General features: G+C 40.4%; 2 protein-coding genes and 1 long non-coding RNA gene across 8 annotated transcripts in view; 2 read left to right on the plus strand and 1 right to left on the minus strand.

Annotated features, from left to right (window-relative positions):
* Window positions 1-1429, plus strand: part of HOXA3 (homeobox A3) — a 40466-nt gene extending 39037 nt beyond the window's left edge. For all 5 annotated transcript variants that reach the window (XM_073581363.1, XM_073581365.1, XM_073581364.1 and 2 more), the window contains one exon: window positions 1-1429. In XM_073581363.1, the coding sequence (XP_073437464.1) occupies window positions 1-776 (776 nt within the window). In that variant the 3' untranslated portion in view covers window positions 777-1429.
* LOC141095405 (uncharacterized) overlaps window positions 1252-20981 on the minus strand; it is a 27473-nt gene continuing 7743 nt past the window's right edge. Inside the window, exons 3-4 of one of the 2 annotated variants that reach the window (XR_012233376.1) lie at window positions 7179-7281; window positions 1252-2002 (exon numbers count right to left, since the gene is read on the minus strand). This is a non-coding gene — a long non-coding RNA (uncharacterized lncRNA). Of the gene's footprint in view, window positions 2003-6965; window positions 7282-20981 lie in introns of those variants that run through there. The other variant, XR_012233375.1, reaches the window with a different exon arrangement.
* On the plus strand, window positions 3740-7065 carry HOXA2 (homeobox A2). The gene is made up of 2 exons (XM_073581368.1): window positions 3740-5321; window positions 5823-7065. The coding sequence occupies exons 1-2, from the start codon at window positions 4946-4948 to the stop codon at window positions 6557-6559; spliced, it is 1113 nt and encodes a 370-aa protein (XP_073437469.1). The 5' UTR covers window positions 3740-4945; the 3' UTR covers window positions 6560-7065.

Raw genomic sequence — 20981 nt, forward strand, 5'->3', positions numbered from 1 at the left:
GTGAGAGTTGTGCTGGTGACAAAAGTCCCCCAGGGCAATCTTCTTCCAAAAGGGCCCGCACGGCTTACACAAGCGCCCAGCTGGTAGAACTGGAAAAGGAGTTCCATTTTAACAGATACCTGTGTAGGCCTAGAAGGGTGGAAATGGCAAACTTGCTCAACCTCACAGAGAGGCAAATAAAGATCTGGTTCCAGAATCGACGAATGAAATACAAAAAGGATCAGAAAGGGAAATCCATGATGACGTCATCTGGTGGCCCCTCACCCTGCAGGAGCCCTGTACCCCCACCAGCTGTTGGGGGGTATCTGAACTCTATGCACTCACTAGTAAACAGTGTCCCTTATGAACCTCAGTCACCCCCAGCGTTTAATAAACCCCATCCAAACTCCTATGGTGTGCCTGCTCCATACCCCAGCCCTCATCATAGCAGCTGCCCCCCTCATCAGAAGAGATACACAGGAACTGCTGCTGTCACCCCAGACTATGACACTCACCCACTCCAAGGCAGTGGAGGTTATGGAAATCCTCATGTACAGGGAAGCCCCGTCTATGTGGGGAGCAATTATGTGGAATCCATGACTAATTCAGGAGCCTCCATGTTTGGTCTATCTCATCTGACTCATTCCTCCTCCAGCATGGACTACAATGGACCAGGACCCATGAACAGTAATCACCACCATGGACCTTGTGACACTCACCCTACATACACAGAATTATCTTCTCATCATAGCTCTCAGGGAAGAATTCAGGAAGCACCTAAGCTGACCCATTTGTAATGGACACCAATATATGTGTTAGGGAGATAGATGACATTCTTATTTTTATCTACCTGACAATTCAATTAATTCCTTTATTTTATATTTTTTACATTCTTTTTTTTCGTTCTGCAATATCATTTGAAGATTTTGTTTTATTTGTATAGTTCCAGTAATCTATCATGAACACTTATCTGGAGCAGATGTCTTTGTATGTTATTCTACACTTTTATCAAAAACAGGGTAATAAGAACAAATTTTATATGAAAATATCTTCTTTAAATGTGAATTTGTTCCTACATTTCTTATCCCACAGGGAAATGAATTAAATCATTATTGCACTTCCTTTAAATTGCTAGACAAATATCTTTAAAAAAAAAAAAAAGTGCTTGAACAGGGTGATCAGCCTGGGTCATTACAATTGTAAGTCATTATGTGTGTATGCTGGGGCAGCATTCCCGGTTAATTTATTTTTATTTTATTTTCTGCAAGCAAATATATCGAACTGTTTACATTTTATTTATACCATCACTCATATTTATAAACGATACATAGTAAATACATTCATGTCTGGTCATTGGCCTTTTGTTGGATGGGATAATGGCACAAGGAACATTGGTAACAAAGAATAATTCTCCTTTTTAAAGATGCAATAAAATGGTAGATACAAAATATCAACATTTGTATATTTGTTTATGCATGACATCATATAACATAAGGGGTTAATAGTACAGTAAAGTATATATAAATATATATATATATATATATATATATATATATATTGCTCAAAAAATACAGGGAACACTAAACAATGCATTGTATTGTTTAGTGTTCCCTTTATTTTTTTTTAAGCAGTATATATATACACGTTTGAAACAATACATTTACAATTTATATTATTACCAATCTGTATTAGGTCTAAATTGTCATTTACGTGGAGCAGCCTGGAAATAAATGTAGGAAAGGAAAGCCAGCAGCTTCTTTTGTAGAGCAGAGCCAGAGAGAGGGAGACGGTGAGGTTGATTGATAAGATGGCTGATAATGGAGGTCCGGTAGGTAATAGCTTTGTGCTGATGGGCTTCTTACGCCATGTTGTGCTCCAATCTGCAGCATCAGCTCTCAAGCATCTGTTCACACGGAGTGATTGCTTCTCTCTGCCTCTTCTAGTGGAGCTCATTGTACGAAAATGCACATTTTACTCCTACACTTTTCCGTAGTAATGAACATTTCTGTGGGTGGCTTTGTTGCTACATAAAAAAAAAATAAGAGGGGATACAGACAAAAGGCAGAATACCAAATCAAACAAATCAAAGGATGTGGGCACATGTATGAGAGTGAGCATTAGACACAGGAAGGGTGAGAAACAGTAATAATACAAAAAAAGTATAGAAGTATATGTGGTTGTGTACCTTATACATCTATGAGTAATATTCACATAAATATATTATATAATATACTGATAAATACGTGTGTGTATGTATGTATATATATATATATGTATATATATATACATACATACTACTAAATACCCTGAAAGCAGTAGGATGTAGAGGGGATATATATCTATAATCTATCTATCTTTATCTATCTATCTATCTATTATCTGTCTATCTATCTATTATCTATCTACCCAGCACATTCTACGCTCCATCATTTACACATTGTTTGATACAATATATTGCTTTTTTGGATATCTATAATTCCTTCATACTATCCATATATAAAAATCTTTAAGAAAAATAAGAGGGAAAGCCATACTCTGGAATAAATCAGGATAAGTGGAAGGCTACATAGCATCGGGTCCTGTATCATATTACCTGTGTCAAAGCCCTGAAGTACTGCTAAATATATATATATATATATATATATATATATATATATATATTTATACACACACACACATATATATAGGTGTATATATATCTATGCATATATATCTATATTCATATATATTAAAATAAATAGACATAAACAAACATAAATATATATTTTTCGTTCCTAGTATTTCTTACTAAAGGGTTTAGAAGAGTGTACAAAGAGAATAAGACCTTATTTGTGTTCATAATTATCCTCAAGGGCATGGGTGCTGGATTGAAGGACATGATGTATTATTTTAATGCTGCTCCTGGTTACCATATGTTGTAGGCACAGTGAACAGTGCTGAAAAATCTATCCTTGATCCTGTTTTATGGATATAATAGAAATCACCTTTTGTACATTTGCTGGATGAATTTTGTTTGATAATATAATTAACAATGAAATGATATAATGTGAACACAGTAACATTCTTTGTTTCCTGCTGTAGGGGAAGGGAGCTTGGATTTTTGGAATCCACACACCCACACATATTACACTAACAAAGCTCAATTCCATCTGCACACATCCATCCACCCAGAGAATTAGATCATTTCCAGCTTTATATGGAGACGCTGCCCTGGACATAAGACAAAGGAAAGGTGTCATACCTGCTATGTGAATGTATCCCAAGAAAACACGCAAAAAGAAGTTACTAGCTCTTCTTTAGCTGCATTTCTCCCTGAAACCTCTTTCCCAGTAACATTTGATCTTGGAAGAAACAAGAAGCTTTAAATGTGATCTTTAGGGCCAGAAGCTGTCAAACCATTAGGCAAGAAAGATTGATCACACACAGACTTCCTTCCAGCTTTGTTTGGAATAAAAGCAAGAAAATTAAAAACCTTCCATCTAACTACTGCCTTGTGTTCCTGAAGCCTCCTGCAAGCTGCGGCTTAATACCATGTTATGTGAGATTTACAATATCCAAATTGTGTGTTTACAGGAATCATCTAAAATTGACTTTTAATCTGAACGTTCAATGTATTTGCTCAACGATGTCACCTATTCTTTTAAATCGTGGCTAGGAATGATTAATTGCTTGTTTATTAGGAGATCTTTTTCAACATAAGGATGTAAGTATGCAAAGATATTCATATATATCTATTATATTTGCTGTAAACAGATGTTGCTTCTTACATAAGTTAACTATGTGCATATATATATATATACACACACGCACATAATAACATAATGTATGTATTTATATACATATATATATATGTTTATATATGTATGTGTGTAAGTATGTGTCCTATATATATGTGTTTATATATATATATAGAGTGAGAGAGAGAAAGAGAGTGAGATATAGACACTCAGATAAAAAAAAAATGTTGTAAAATATAATATAAGTTTAACATTATATTGAATATATGTATCATAAGATGAATAGGACAGTAGTAGTATACCCCAAGCCTCCACTTATTGTTATCCTTACCACAATCTAGTGCAGTAGAAATAAATCACTCACCTTGTTCTGTCTATTCATAAACACACATAACCTCAATAGAGAAAGGAAATCTATTGTCATGTGCAGCCATTTTGCAGAGCTGTAAAATGTTCACACAGTCAAGAGTTGTCCTCATGCTTCCCATATGTGTAAGAAATAAAAAAACCCCGAAACAATAGGCTGTACAGTTGACCACAGCACTGTACTACACACATATATATATATATACAGTATATACACAGAAATGCAACATATGATAGGTACAGTGCAACCCCAAATGTAAGTTGTGCCTGGCTGTGGGTTCTTATGTATCAGGGATGGAGGGTCTTTGGTGTCACAACTTTGAAGATTAATGGATTACTTTGTTAATGAGTTAAGGCGTCAGATTTGGGTTCCTAAATGATGTGTGTGGAGTGAGCCTCCTCCCTGGCAGGCTGAGACAATGTGGAGTGTGTGAGTGCAGAGCAGACAAAGTGCTGCAGAGCAGAGTGGAGCAGCAGCAGCCCTTCCATACATATCACATATAGGATATATTTCAGGATGGGGCAGAGGGTCTACCCCTGGCTGCAGAGGATCATGTGTAAATAAAAGCCTAGCTGCCATACAATGAGGCGTTCCTTCCTGACTTTTTTTTTTTTTGGATCAATCACACAGACAGTGGCTTCTTTTGATTAAACCCCAAATTGTCATTGGGCAGGAGCAATCATGTGACAACCAATTCGGTCCAATTTCAACCTTGTCTCCATGAATTCAATAGTTTAATAGTAGCACAGTCCCCATACGGCTGTAATCAGTGAATTAGAAAAAAAAAAAACCCATCCAGGATTTTTATGATTTTTTTTCGCCGTCGTTGGTTTGTGCGAACTTTTCGCAGGAGCAGAGGGCCATGAATTACGAATTTGAGCGAGAGATTGGCTTTATCAATAGTCAGCCGTCGCTTGCTGAGTGCCTGACATCCTTTCCCCCTGTCGCTGAGACATTTCAAAGTTCATCAATCAAGAGCTCTGCGCTTTCACACTCGACACTTATTCCTCCTCCTTTCGAACAGACCATCCCCAGCCTGAATCCAGGCAGCCACCCTCGCCACAGCCGGCCCAAACACAGCCCCAATGGTGGCAGCAGCACCGGCAGCAGTCCTGTGCCAGCCGCCGGATCCCTGCCCCCGGAGTACCCCTGGATGAAGGAGAAGAAGGCATCCAAGAAGCCCCCTCTACCTCCGGCCGCCAGTGCCCCAGCTGCTGCAGCATGCCTCAGCCACAAAGGTCAGTGGTCACCAGTACAAAGAATTAGTCTCCATTCTTAGGAGGATTTCATTTCACTTTATTTCCTCCAAATAATTGACAAAACTTTTAAGAACTTTTTTTTTTAACGACCGCAAGTTTCTGACTCATTCGACTTGGATTTGTTCAGACCATATTTCTCCCTTGAAAGTTTATACTGTAATGTTTATAAGTATATTTTGCATTTATTATTTGGACACATAGTCTTTTATAACTTTTTAACCCATAAAGTTGACGTCCACATAACTTAGGGTAATTTATGGAATGCAAAAATAAAAATATATGATAGAGGAATATATGTAAAAGAGCTATTGTTTAGTTATATATATCATGCTTGCAAAATAAAACAAGGAGGGAATGAAGTTTGCTGCACACAGGTCGGCCATTTTCTTGCAAAGCCTGGAGATATCATTGTGCTTCTGTGTGATTTATGCATTGCTCATCATGAGGACTGACTGGAGTTGTGTTTGATGCATTTTGCAGAAATCGTTGAAATTCAGGATAATAGCAGTGGAGGTTCCAGGAGACTGAGGACCGCATACACCAACACACAATTGCTGGAGCTGGAGAAAGAATTCCACTTCAACAAGTATCTGTGCAGACCCAGGAGGGTAGAGATTGCTGCTTTGTTGGATTTAACCGAGAGGCAAGTTAAAGTTTGGTTCCAGAATCGAAGAATGAAGCACAAGAGACAGACCCAATGTAAGGAGAACCAGAATGGGGAAGGGAAGTGTAAAAGCTTGGAGGACTCTGAGAAGGGTGATGGTGGAGATAAGGAGAAGGCTCTGTTTGAGCAGGCTCTCAACAATGTCTCTGGGGCTTTACTGGAGAGGGATGGCTACACTTTCCAGCAGCAGCAAGCTCAGAATGCACACAATGGGGAGCCTCAGAGTTTTCCAGTTTCCCCATTATCCAGCAGTGAGAAAAATCTCAGACATTTCCAGCAGCACCAGTCACCCCCCATCCAGAACTGCTTATCAACCATGGGCCAGGACTCTGCAGCTGCTGGACTTCACAGTGACGGTCCCGATGAGGCCCTAGATGTGGCTTCCCTATCAGACTTCAATGTCTTCTCCTCAGACTCCTGCCTCCAGCTCTCAGACACAGTGTCCCCTAGTTTACCAGGATCTTTGGACAGCCCTGTAGATATCTCCGCAGACAGTTTTGATTTTTTCACAGACACATTTACCACAATTGACTTGCAGCATCTCAACTACTGAATCGCCCATCAGACACACAATGGTTCATTTTTGTCCCCCCCACTCCCACAAAACTATTTTATTTTATTATTATTAGCATCTTTCATCCATTTCAGTATTTCATTGCCATACATTTTCTTTTCTGTTAACCCATTGAAAGCAATAAGTGAGGCCTCTGGAAGAAAGTGATGATATGTAAACATATTCTCACTTTTTTTTTATTTTTGTATTACATCCTTGTCTTACAAATACTTTTTTTGTAGAATAAATAATTATATCCTACAGGTTTCTTTCTTTTTTTTTTCTCTCTCTCTCTCTACCAGCCTTACGGTTGCTGGATTTTCATTTTTTTTTTTTATGTCCATAGAAGGCAATTCAGAGACAAAGAAATAAGCACACAAAATGAACAATTCGCAAAATCCCTTAGGAATGTTTGTACATAAAAAAAGTTATTTATTAGAGATATATGAGATATATAAATATATTTTTGTTTGAATTTATTTTTGATTAAAAAAAGGCAAAACTTAGATCATTTTGTTTTTTTTTTTCCATATGGATGTTGTAAAAAAATCGGTTAATTTTTTTTTTCATTAAATACAATAATACCCAAAGATGAAAATGAAAAATGGTAGATATATACCTTTATGATTTGCATTTGGCTGATAACAAGAAAAAAAATAAAAAAAAAATAAAATAAAAAAATGTTCAATCTTGTTGACAATCTGTGAAGATCCGGAAAAGATCTGGAAAATAAAATAATGTACAAGTGTCAATATATAAGGGATGGGATCTAATTAATCTGCACTCTCACAGGTTAGTATATGAATGCATAGACGAATTTCCCCTCCCCCATAGAGTTGCATGATCTCTCTCTCACTATATATATATATATATATATAGGCACACTCATAGTATAAATACAGTATTATACTGAATCTGTGTACACAACTGTATGTGATGTTATAGGGCTGCTCTAAGCGATAATGCAATAATATCTAGATGTGCTTGATGCAATTGTTCCTAAACTCATAAATCAAATGCTTTCTATGAATGAGAATGTCATCAAGGAGATCAATTGCAGCTCACACAAATATAAAACCCCTCTTACGTATTGCTCCAGACTGGGGATTCCATCCAGAAGCTCAGAGCTACAAGGCGTTTAACCATAATTCATTTTTATTGCCCTATTAAAACAGCAGCTTGGTTTTAGTGCTGCGGCTGCAGCAATGATCCTGCCCTATCCAGTCCTATTTAGTGTCTGGGAGATCGCCCCCTCTACATAAGGAGATTCATGCTATTAGAATGCAACCATCGCTTTTAATTCTTTTGCTGATATTTGCACAATCATTTTTTGCGAATATTAGATAAGAATCCGTTTTTTATTTTTTTCCCCAACTTTTTTTTTTTCAGTACTTAGTGGACAAATGCTGATTATTCTACCAGGAGTTCCTATGTTGCATCGAATGCATTAATTTCTAATTATTAGTAACCTTATAGTCTGCACCTTTATACATTTATTGTTTTTGTTTTAATACTGGTTTATTTTATTTTTCTTTTTGGCACAAAAGAATTCCATTGTGATAGATCGTTGTGAAAAGAGACATTCCTTTCATAGTTATGTGCTATATTCATTATAATTCGCATTGAAGTGCAGGATTCTCAGCACAGATTCCAGGGCTTTGTGGCTGACAGTAAAGACAAAAGATGTGTCCGTCTATGCAAACGAGAACCCAGCAACGCTTTTCCAATGGAGACCAAACGCTGGGCATGGTAAAACAATATATATATATATATATATATATATATATATATATATATATATATATATATATATCTCTAGGTAGCTGGGCTAAATTCTCATCTGTAGCATGATTAATGGGGATCAGTTTATAGGTGTCTTGTGCTAACAGATATTTTATTTAAAGATGTTTAAAATGAATTTATATTAATAAAAAGAATTTATAGACTAAAAAGAAAATAACATTTTTGTAAAGAGTTTTGACACACAAATCTTTTAGAAAATGTAAATTTTGCAACCACTATATCCCATGAGGTTAATTTAAATAAAAAAAAACTTCATAAAAATGCCTTTATTTTTTATTATATATTTTTTTAAATGTATTTAGTCGAAATAGGAAAGATGATATATTAACAATTTGAAGATTTAAAGTGTGAATGAGATAGAATTTTAAAAGACTATTATTAGTTAATATGAACTATGAGACTTATTGGCTCTCAGGCTTCAACTTTTTTTTTTTTTTAAAGTACTTATCAAGGCTTTTAGTCCAAACAATATATCCAGGGGAGGCAGGAGATATCAAATTACAGGAGGCATTGCTTGGTCTATCACTAGGGTGTGCAAGCTATTTCAGAAGGAGTAATAAAATAAAATAAATAATAATATTGGAGGAAAAAAATAATTAATGCAGCAGATAAATGAAGTTCTGAAAAAAAGATATTTTCTTGTAATAGATGTAAGACTTTTGCACTTTTACCTTCTCTAAAAAACAGAATTTTAACAAATATATATGTTTATCACTAGAGCACTTTGCACGGTCTTACCGTAGACAGTGAAATTACATGTAACTGATATAAATGGGTTCGTTTTGAAAAATAACTAGTTATCAAACAAATTAAGTGACAGATTTATAATTGAAAAGTAAAATTAAAAGCATGCATATACATGTCTAAACAAAACCCAGCTACACACAAGTTCTCTACGCGTGTGTGTATATATATATATATATATATATATATATATATATATATATATATATAGGCACATTGCATAAAGGCACAGCTCTGCAGAAGACACACAAGGCTCTGGCTGCAGGAGAGCAGCTAGCCCAAGGAATCCACGCCTTACTATTACATCACACATCTCCCTCCTCTACAGGCTGCTGGCCTATTGTTGTGAGGAAATGGTGGTCAGTACACAGCATGGCCAACACTTCCAATTATAAGCCTTTCTGTGAGTAAGAAAACAATGTAGAGGATTGGAACAGTAATCTTCCAAAGCAAGGGTGCAAAGCAAAACAAAGAAATTAAACCTGTGCATCCACATGTGCTGTGCATGTAAATGCAAGTTTTCAGGCTGGGTGTTTAAAAAAAAATTCCTGACCGAGGCTCCAATACATATATATATATATATATATATATATATATATTTGTGGATATTATTAGCACCTTCTAGGTGTATGTAACAGGGTACGCAACAAAGTTGTACCAGATTTTTTTTTTTATAGGTTTTGCCATTCTTCTTATTGAACTTTGTAGAAATCCATGGACATCCCATGGAAACAAAGAATTTTTAAAACAATGTAAGTTCAACAAATGAATGACCCCCCAAAAAACCCCCACTACAGTGTGTAAATATAGCCATAAATGCAAGTTTGGGTTTCAAACACAGCATAACTAGAAAAAAATGTCCTTTCAGTTTTTTAGAATAAGTCAAAAGTGGTTTCAGCAACAAGGGGAAATATTAGGTCTCATTCATTTGCACATTTGTGACAAAAGTGCTCTATGCATTAATGTATATATATTGGTCTGTCATTTTCAACGGAGATATGAATATTTTTGACCTGGGGGTCAAGGATAAAATTCACCAATGCAAATCTACTAGAGATGATCAATTTTTTTTTTGAGGCTGTGTGCCCACATTGCGTTTTTATAAGCATTTGAGCTGGATCAGACGCTGCAGAAACGCTTAAAAGAAGCTTCCCATTAAATTTAATGCATTTTTGGCTTTGTGTGCCAATGCATGCGTTTTTAAACGCTCAGAAAACGCTTAGCGGCTAAAAACGCAGCATGCTCTTTAATTTCCACATTGCTCCGCGCTTTTAGCCATTTCCAATGTTCCCAGAAACCGCGTGGAAAAAAACGCATAAAAAACGCACCTTTTTTTTGCAAAAATCACGCAAAAAACGTGCGGAAATAAAACTCGCAGTTTCCGGGAAGGAGTCCGGTTTTCTGAGCGTTTAAAAACGCTAATGTGGGCACATAGCCTAAATCTGATTTTGCTTAGGTTGAGTGAATACTTACCAAAAATTTGATTCATGGTGAATTAATTAGACAAATAAAACAGATGTGCAAGAAAAGAGTTGTTTGCAACACATACACTTTGTGATGTAGACAGTAGGGGTGTGTGCACACGTTGCAGATTCTGCTGCAGATCCGCACCGGATTTGGCCCTGCGGCTCTGCAGCAGTTTATGCTGCGGTGTACAGTACCTTTAAAAGCAATGGAAAATGAAAATCACAGTGCACATGCTGCAGATTTTTCCGAGTGGATTTGCTGCGGTTTTAAATCCGCAGCATGTCACTTCTTTATGCGGAATCCGCAGCGGTTTCACACCTGCTCCATTGTACAGGTGTGAAACCACAGGCTAATCCGCAGATAAACTGCAGGTCTTTTGACCTGCGGATTTTGCGAAATCCACACCAAAAATTCCGCAGCAGAATCCGCAACGTGTGCACACACCCTAGCAATGAAATATTTAGATTTTGGGGATTTTACCTTTGCATTAAATAAAAAAAAATATTCCCACCATCACAAAAAGGATTACACAAATGCAAAAACTCAATATAGATGTTTGTGAAAATCTAACACACCTTCTGACACTGATTTTTTCTATAACAACTATTGTACTGTCTTGCTTCTGCATTTTAGTGCATTAAGAAGAAAAAAATGTGCACTTGTAATTTAAATGGAACAGATATCAGTTATACCTTTTCATTGATCAATCACACTGAATCTGGCACTGCTGGTTGCACCTCTCCTATCTCTCCCCCATCAACTGAATTACTGAACTAAATTCAGGCTACTACACCTGTCTTCTTCAATGCTGCAGTCAGTCAACATATTTCTGTATTTGTCCAGTGCTTCAGAACTTTATATTCTTTATGCTTATTGCTGAACTGTGAGCTTTTAAATACACTCACTATATCTTAAATCCCCCAAATAGCTGCTGCACTCCATGCCTAGGATTATCTGCTGGCTATGATAGTCCTTCCTGATTGGCTTTGCTATACCAGGAGATGTGATAGCTGCAAGACATTACTGTGAAGCCTGTGTGGTTGTGTCTGATGTCATGTGAGTCTTTTGTGACTGAGGCACTCTCCTGCAAAGTATTAAAAGGCAGAGGGCATTTTTGGCGACTCATGAGAAGTCAAATTGCAAATTGATCAGATCAATTCTCTTGTATCAAATCAATTTGCTTATCTATAAAGTCTATGGCATCTGGGTTTTAGTCACGTTGTCTGTTTTTAGTTTTTACTGTTTAGTGGGTAGGAAAAGCTTGGAAATGTATTTATTTTTTTGCAGACGAGAGTTATCTAATGAAACACTGGTGGTAAAAACTGGCACACTGAGCAAACACTGATGACAATCAATCTGCTTTATAAAGCAGAAGAAATAAATGATGTCTGCATGGGCCGTAGGTTTGGTTTCCATGCATCAGTTGTGTCTGGATGGTTGGTTTATTCTTTGATAACTAGTTGTGCACTTTGTGTACTGGTTGGATATACAGTACCTAGTGGATTTTTTTATCTGATTCTAGCACCAGCCCAATGCAACAACTGAAGTGTTAGATCAGGGATATCAAACTCAAATACACAGAGGGCCAACCTTGATAGTTAATAATACAATGTCTACAATTGAGGATGTTTTTCCTTAACAAGTACGTCATATGCTATGAAGGGGTTAAAGGTGTTGCTTGGTCTAAAGTGACAATTCTACAGTCATTTTGTGTGACTGCAGACTTGTGAAACCTCCCAGTGCACGCACTTAGCGCTGTGAGGATTCTCCGCTGTCAGTGCTGGGAACACTGATCATTAGTGTTGAGCATTCCGATATTCACTGTATCGGAATTCCGATACCGAGTACCGATATTTTTACAATATCGGATACCGGAATCGGAAGTTCCCATAATGCAATGAGCCAGTGTTGTGGCTGTGATTGGCTTCTGAAATGATGTCATCATGATGCGCGGTCTGTGCGCATCATGATGCGCGGTCTGTGCGGACCTGCCGGGGGTCTGTGTGGGCTGCCGGGGGTCGTGTGTGTGCAGGCAAGTCCCATCAAAGTGACAAGTGATGGTGAGTATGTACTCTATGCTATATGTACTGTATGTATTGTATGAATGTATGTATGTATGTATGTATGTATGTAGTATATATGTATGTTGTATGAATGTAGTATATATAGTATGTATGTAGTATGTATGTATGTTGTATGAATGTAGTATATATGTACTATGTATGTAGCATGTATGTTTTTTTTTTTTTTTTACATTCAACACATTAGCCGGATGATGGGACTACTACGGTCCCATCATTGGCTAATGTGTCAATCACTGTCATTGTAGCAGGACGATGCCTGCACACACACACACACACACACACACACACACACAACCCCCGGCAGGCCCACACAGACCCCCGGCAGCCCGCACAGACCCCCGGCAGGCCCGCACAGACCCCGCCCGCACACACAGACACGCACAGTGTCCGCGCACGCACCGCCCACACACTTCCCCCCTCCCGAACTGGATATGCAAGTAAAGAAAGGGTTTTTTTAATTCCGATATTTCTGTCCCATAGACTTGCATGGGGCTTCCGGTATCGGCGATACCCGTTACTTTATGGGTATCGGTCCGATCCAATCCGATCTGATAATATTTCTCAATATCGGAAAGTATCGCTCAACACTACTGGTCATGTGACCGCAAGTATGCGATATGCAATGTCCTGGCCAGAACCTGACTGACTGCTTTTGGCATGCTCAATGTTAGTATATTGCACGAGCCTGGGAACAGTCTAGTCAGGTTCTGGCCAGGACTTTGCATATTGCATACTTGCAGTCACGTGACCAGTGTTCCCAGCACTGACAGCGCAGAATCCTCATAGCCAGCAGTGTGCGCTGGGAGGATTCACAAGTCTGCAGTCACATGGAGTGAGTGCAGACTTGTCATTTTAAAACGGAAACTTCCTCTAATGAATCTCAAGATGACTGTGGCACTGCAGTGTAGCTGAAATGGTGCCTCCCAGGTACGACACCAGGGAAATGCCATTAACCCTTTAGGTACACAACCCCATACTGACTATTTACTGCAGCGGTAAGTGACCTCACAGGGAAGAGTGGAGCGCCCCCCAGGGCCGTGGGGATACTCGGTACTGGGCCGGTTCTTAAGGGGATGTGTCATGGCAGCAGTGACCAGGTCCGTGACCCTGGGCATCCAATGAAAATGATAAAAGGGGAATAAAGTTTATAAGATATAGTTCGTGACGCCACCTCTTCACAGGTAGAGCTGTCCCAGGGCAGTAATAGTGTAAAATGATGGTGATGATGGCTATAGTGCAGGGCTGAGGTGACGCAGCAAATAAACAGGAGGACAAGGCGGGGTGCAGTCTTCACACATTAACTCACAGTTTGAGGTGCAGTCCAGGGCACTGATTACAGATGGTAATGGAGATCCGGGCAGCCTGGAAGCAATTTGGGGTCCGCTAAGCCAGATGGTGTTGGAGGCCTCCTTACTGCACTGTTCTCGGAGGTCCTTGCTGCCTGAAGCTATGCCCAGTTCTCTGTTCCTTGCTGTTCTTTAGTCCATGCCTGTATGGCAGGCAGCTTGAGCCTTTTACAGGTGTCACTCCTTCGTGGTGGCTCCGGCTATGATATGCTGCTGTGCCTTCAGTTGTGTGATGGGACCAGGAGGCCTGCAGTCTCCTGCCCTCTGGATTTGGCTGCTGGGACTGTTGTACCCGTGCAGCTACGGACTCCGGCATCCGGTGTTTAGTGCTCTTCCCTGGGGTGAGCTTGGTCACAGCTCAAATCCCCAGGCTTTCCTAAACTTCCACTTTCCTCTCTCTTCACTCTGCACTTGGGATGAGCTCCTCACAGCTCCTGTCCCTTGTCCAGACTCTCACAGACTGCAATTAACTCCACCTCCAGCCCAGAACTTAACAATAATAATAATTTTTATTTATATAGCGCCAACATATTCCGCAGCACTTTACAATTAAGTGGGGACATGTACAGACAACTTATAGGAAAACTCCCCTGAAACATGGTTTTAGAGCTCCCCCTTCTTGTCTGGAGTAGTAAAAGTGTTGGATCTTGGTATTACCTGGCTAAGGAAACCCTCTTTGCTTCCAGGCATGTCATCACCCCCTGTGAGGGAGGCAATGCCATTGTGGCAACCGGACTCCTGGGGTGCCACAAGAGCACTAGATTCAGGCACTTTATGCAGGAACCCATTCCTACTGTAGTGTGCTTTGCTTCAGAACATGTGTATGGGAGAGAGGAGGACGCCAGATGGGAGGCGGGGGTGATGCTGGGTGTCTTTCAAGATGGTAAATTTTGGATCTTGAGGAAAACAAGTAAAACTTATGTACACTAGTAATTCAACAAGACTGACATCAAAAGCCGCAAGAATGTAGCAAGGGAACAGACAAGTGGTATGGAATGAAAATTTAAGCAATCCTACAGTTCTGTAATCTTCAGCCCAGGAGAGCGGTATGTGCAAGGAACACCTGCTGTGTTTCTGAATGGCACAGGAGTGAGCACAATTCTCCCGCCCATTCCTACTACCACAGGCAAGCTGAGGTCACATAGGATTTACTACATACAGAAGTAAAGTCTTATCTATCCTTCCACAGAAGCATCTCTTGTCTGGTCACCTGCTGGGACTTCTCTTCTCTGATTGGACAGTGCAGTGGGCGGTCTGAAGAACTGGCGGCAATCACATTACATTCACTGTGCACAGGGCACTTTCTTGTCTCTGACGCAGCTCCTTCAGACTGCAGGACCGGGGTGGGAGGGCTGCCTCCTGGCGGTCCAAATGTTATCAGCTCATGGGCCAGATTTGGCCCACGGGCCAGAGTTTGTGTTTTACATGATTGGGAATGATTACATTCCCTTCAGAATAGAAACTTTTTTCAAAACTTTGAACTTTTGCAGCACAAAGAGTGGGCATAGTCAAGCACGTCCAGCAAATTCATAAAAATATACACCACAAAAGTCAAGTAAATGATGGCAGAAAGGTTCTCCAGTCCCCAAGGGGTGCCCCAAATTCATTAAGAAGTGTTCACCCCTTAATGAATTTGGTGTTTCTTACTCTAGCGCATTGTTTATCAAGACTGTTGTAGAAAATGAATTGGGGATTTTATATTTTTGATCTTAAACCAACTTTTTTTCTTTAGCTTATTAACTGTGTTTAAAACTGCAGCGGTGAGACTCTAAAGCTTCATTTAGATATCTGAGGTTTTTCTGGTATGCAAATAAGGTATCAATCAGCGTTTTGCATTCGGTTTTCATCAGTGTTTGGTCAGTTGTCAGTTTTCACTATCAGAGTTCCATCAGTGATTTTCATGTATGGAAAAATATATAAACATATTACAAGGCTTCTCCTACACATTGCACATTGCAGTGTTAATCATGGACAGCACACCGAATGCACACTGATAGGATCAGTGTACTATCCCAGACTCATAGACTTGATCTGTGATTTGGATCAAAAATTAACTTGTCTCTTTGATATTTTTTTGGAGAAAAAAAATCAATAGATTATAAAGGATACATGTTTTATCCCTGAAAAAAAAAACAGACAAAACACATATGTGTAAAATTAACACCTAAATAAGGCCTAAAATGCAGAATAAGGAAAACGATGATGCAATTGGGGTCGACATATCATTGGTTCAACCTGCGCAGACGCACAAGGGTTCAAAAGGTAAGGAAGCCACATCTACCTTAAAAGCAGGCAGAATTGTGCATGATGAAAAACCATTGGACTACAAAGGCCCATACACTGTTTTAGCACAAGGGCCCTTTTCTATCTATGTTTGGTCCTGGCAGCAATGCATTTATTAATCAAGCATCTTTAGACTATGTGCCCACGTATGCAGAAAATTTCTGCCTCAAAACCGGACTCCTTCCCAGAAAACACGCGTTTTATTTCCGCACGTTTTTTGCGCAAAAAAACGCACGTTTTTGATGCGTTTTTTCCACGCGTCTTCTGACTCATAGAAAATAGCTAAAAATGTGGACTTTTCTGCAAAATTAATGAGCATGCTGCGTTTTTTACTGCAAAGCGTTTTCATTTAAAATGAATGGGATGCTTCTTGTATGCGTTTTGAAGCGTTTTGACCGGGACAAATGCTTCAAAAACGCGAAAAAAAGCATACGTGGGCACACAGCCTTAGTCCTACTTAACATGTCATCTTTTTTCAGCATATTTAAAAGCTTGTAAAAAATGTTAAATGTGCATTAGATATTTTTTATAGCATTTTTAGGCAATTTTTCACAGTATTTGGTAAGACTTACAGAGAATGAAAAGAATGTTTTGAAAAAGAAAATAATATCGACAAATGATATCGACATTAATAAATAATAATAAAAAAGCAAAACAAAAAAACAGTTTGAAGACTTATTAATAATTTTGTGTAGATTTTAAAAATCTGAAAACCATATTTTTTTGTTAAAAATGGCAATGCAAATACTACACAACTTCTACAAAATGCTGTGTGTATATAAAACATATCACCTATCGAATTTTCCAAGTTTTATCAAACAAGATTTCCTGTAAAATAAATTTTCAAGGACTTTACATTTTTTTTTCCTCCCTCATGAACACCATGCATCAATTGCAAATGTTCTAAAAAAAAAAAAAAAAGCACTAGCATCAGTGGTCATGTGTGTCATCCAGTGGATGTATGGGTCCGCCGGGTTCGGACAAACATTTAAAAAAGTAACCCAAACTCAAACACAGACATCATTCAAATGAATGGGAGGCCCGAACATCTGGGGTTTCAAATGTTATCATTTGTGTGACAGTGTGGGAAGCACTGGCTCTGATCAGCAGTAAGTTCCTTGCTGCCGGTCAAAGCGCTGTTCCCACACTGTCACACCGATGATAGTATGCGAGTCAGCAGCTCTGACCGGCGGCAAAAAGGTTACCGCTGGTAACAGGCATCTGCTGATGAGAGTACTACTCTCATCATCCTACACCTGGTCTCGTTGATAGCAGTGGCACTGAAGAGAGGCACTTGAAGAACAATGGGCTGCATGGTTGAGTTGCCAGAAGAAAGCCATTACTGTGTCAATGCCACAAAGTATCTCACCTACAATACGCAAAATAACACAGAGACAAGCCTCAAAACTTCTGGAACAAGGTAATTTGGAGTGATGAGACCAAAATTGAACTTTGTGGCCACAACTATAAACGTTATATTTGGCGAGAGGTCAACAAGGCCTATAATGAAAGAAACACCATTCCTACTGTGAAGCACAGAGGTGGATTACTGATGTATTAGTGAGGCCGGGGTAACACTAACCGACGCAAAATACGGTCAGTATTTTACATGCGTAATACGGATGAATGGCCCCTAAACAGTGCTCCGTATGTCATCCGTAATCAAGGTGTGGTCGCGTATTTTGCGCATGTAAGCATCCGTATGTAATCCGTATGGCATCCGTATGGCGAGATTTTCTCGCAGGCTTGCAAAATGGACATATAATGGAGCCCTATGACAGGGTTTCTAACAGAAACCAAAGAATAGATATAGACACATAGAATACATATATATATATATGCATTCTATGTGTCTATATCTATTCTTTCGTTTCTTTATTAAAACTGTCAGTGTGAGATTACTGTATAGCGCACTGAATTGCCGGCTTTGCTAAAAGCCACCGGGTGCGTATTTCTCACAAGTCACATGTGTGGTCCGTGTGTAATCCGTATTTTTTGCGCACCCATAGACTTGCATTGGCGTACTACGGGCGTAGTACGCTGACAATCGCAGCATGCTGCGAGTGGCACGGAGCGTAGGATACGGAGGAGAAATATACGCCTGGTGCGAGTGACCCCATAGAGAATCATTTGTCTGTGTCTAATGCGTGCTTTTAGCGCCTCTCACTCTCCCGTATTCCTCGCCAGTGTGACCCCGGCCTGAAGTGTGAGCTACAAAGGCACAGGAAACGTGATCAAAGTTGAAGGAAAGATGAATATAGCATGTTTTCAGCAAATACTGTAGGCAAATTTGCAATCATCAGCCCGGAAGCTGTGCATGGAATGTACTTGAACATTCCAACATGGCAACGATCCAAAACACAAGGCGAAGTCGACCTGTCATTGGCTACAGCATGGGCATACCCACCATGAGACAACTGTCCCCCCAGATGAAGGGGCGCACAATGAAACAACACCTGACCGCGATAGTGGAGAGCGAGTTTACTTTTCCCGCTGCCACGCCCCCCCATTCACCCCATCCTCATCCTCCCAGAGACCCACCGCAGCCTCTCACTGCTAATAAATCCCAGCAATGACGTCGCTGGGGTGCTCTCTTCTGTGTGCACAGGACCTGTGATGAGGTCACAGGAGGGGAGGAGTCAGGGGTCACATGAGCAGGGGCCTCGGTGTATGCAGGACTCTGCACTGCTGGATGAGGGGAAGTTTATGTGTGGGGTCAGGAGGGGTTTACTGTGTGAATGTAGCAGAGCTGTGTGTGTACAAGGTGTACGGAGTGGATATGTATGTGTACAAGGTGTATGAAGCGGAGCCGTGTGTGTACAATGTGTACGAAGTGGAGATGTGTGTGTACAAGGTGTACAGAGTGGAGCCGTGTGTGTACAACGTGTACGGAACAGAGCCATGTGTGTACGAAGTGTACGGAGCCATGTGTGTGTACGGAGTGGAGCCGCATGTGTACAGGGTGTATAAAAAAGAGCCCTGTGTGTGTACGAAGTGTACAGAGTGGAGCCATGTGTGTACTAAGTGTACGGAGCAGAGCCGTGTGTGTACGAGGAGTACAAAGCAGAGCCGCGTGTATGGAGCGGAGCCGCGTGTGTAAGAGGTGTATGGAGCAGAGCCGCATGTGTACAAGGTTTACGGAGTGGAGCCAAGTGTGTTTAAGAGGTGTACGGAGCGTGGCTGCGTGTGAACGAGGTGTATGGAGCAGAGCGGCATTTGTACAACGTTTACAGAGCGGACCCATGTGTGTACTGAGTGGAGCCGTGTGTGTGAGGTGTATGGAGCGGAGCCGTGTGTGTACGAGGCATACAAAGCAGAACCATGTGTGTATGAGGTGTGCGGAGCCGTGTGTGTACAAGGTGTATGGTGTGGGACAGTCCCGATTTTAAGATTCTGTCCCAACCGGGAGCTTACTTTTCCCGTGGATGCGGGAGTACACGGCAGAGCCCTGAGGAGCATGTGACATTCCACCGGAAGTGACGTGCTGGAAGTTGACGAGAAATGAGGTAATTTTGGGAGGAGATTGTGACGGAATCATGGAGGCACTTCAGGGAATGCTTCAGATCCATCACTGTGTCCTCCTCCGACAGGGATCGCCTTGGACCCAGAGATGCCAACCATGTAAGCGGATCATGATATGTCCTGTATCGGGAGGCTCAGGTGGGCATTACAATGGAAGTGGGGCTGCTATAGTATCTGTATAGAATCTTTCTTTCTCTCTCTGTTTCTTTCTCTCTTCTTTCTTTCTCTGTTCTTTCTCTCTGCTCTTTCTTTCCCCTCTTTCTTTCTCTCTGTTCTTTCTTTCTATGTCTGCTCTTTCTTTATCTCTCTGTTCTTTCTGTTACGAATGGGTCACCGAGGAGGAGAGCAGGTCCAGGCTAAGCCACAGAAAACCAGAGAGGTTGGTACCTAAGCGGATTGCAGACCCCTTATCCTATGCCTCAGCACAGCCGAAGAGCTAACTAAGCCTAAAGCAAGAAAGGGGAAATCTAAACTGCCCCGGAGCAGACCCCAAAGGAATAGATAGCCCCCAAACATATATTGTCGGTGAGACAAGATGAAAACACAAAACACAGGCAGGAAAATAGAATGATCAAATGATGGGGCCCACATTGACTAGACAGGAAAGGAAAGACACTGTCTGCAATCACGCAAAAAACCCTGCAAAAAGTCCAATACGCCTGATGCAAAAAACACTGAAGTCACATGACTTCGCCCCCACTTTATCAGCACTCTTGTATATTCTGAAAGCAGAGCAAAAAGAGACCAATCTAATAAGGGATAAAACAAACTGGCACAAGCAGTAACATATGGGTGGTGATTCAGCACAGCCCTAGCCGAAGCTGGCTGACCTGCACCAAGAAGAGATAGACAAAACCAGATCAAATGCAAACAGAATATCAAATAAACCACTTAGCTGAACATGCAGGGAAAGATCTGAAGAAATCAGACCTCAGGAGGAACAGGAAGCAAATCACCAGCAGGGATAGAGGGAGTCGGCTGTCTTAAATCCCAATCTGAAAATCTGAAACCCCAGATCTCCAATCATCATCATCATCATCAGGTGGCAAGCCTCTGTCAATCAGATCAGCTCCATTACCTCCAGTAACCATCAGAGGGAGCCCAGAAAGAGAACTCGCAACCCCTCTGTCGATCTGACCAGCTCCACTACCTTCAGTAATAACCAGAGGGAGG

Source organism: Dendrobates tinctorius, unplaced genomic scaffold, assembly GCF_039654945.1.
Source record: "Dendrobates tinctorius isolate UK_male_01 unplaced genomic scaffold, ASM3965494v1 ptg000070l, whole genome shotgun sequence".
NCBI classification, from domain to species: Eukaryota; Metazoa; Chordata; class Amphibia; order Anura; family Dendrobatidae; genus Dendrobates; species Dendrobates tinctorius.

Coding starts and splice junctions, on each gene's coding strand:
- HOXA2 (XM_073581368.1), top strand. CDS start 4,946: ATGAATTACGAATTTGAGCGAGAGATTGGCTTTATCAATAGTCAGCCG. Junction 5,322..5,822: donor AGCATGCCTCAGCCACAAAG/GTCAGTGGTCAC, acceptor TGCATTTTGCAG/AAATCGTTGAAATTCAGGAT.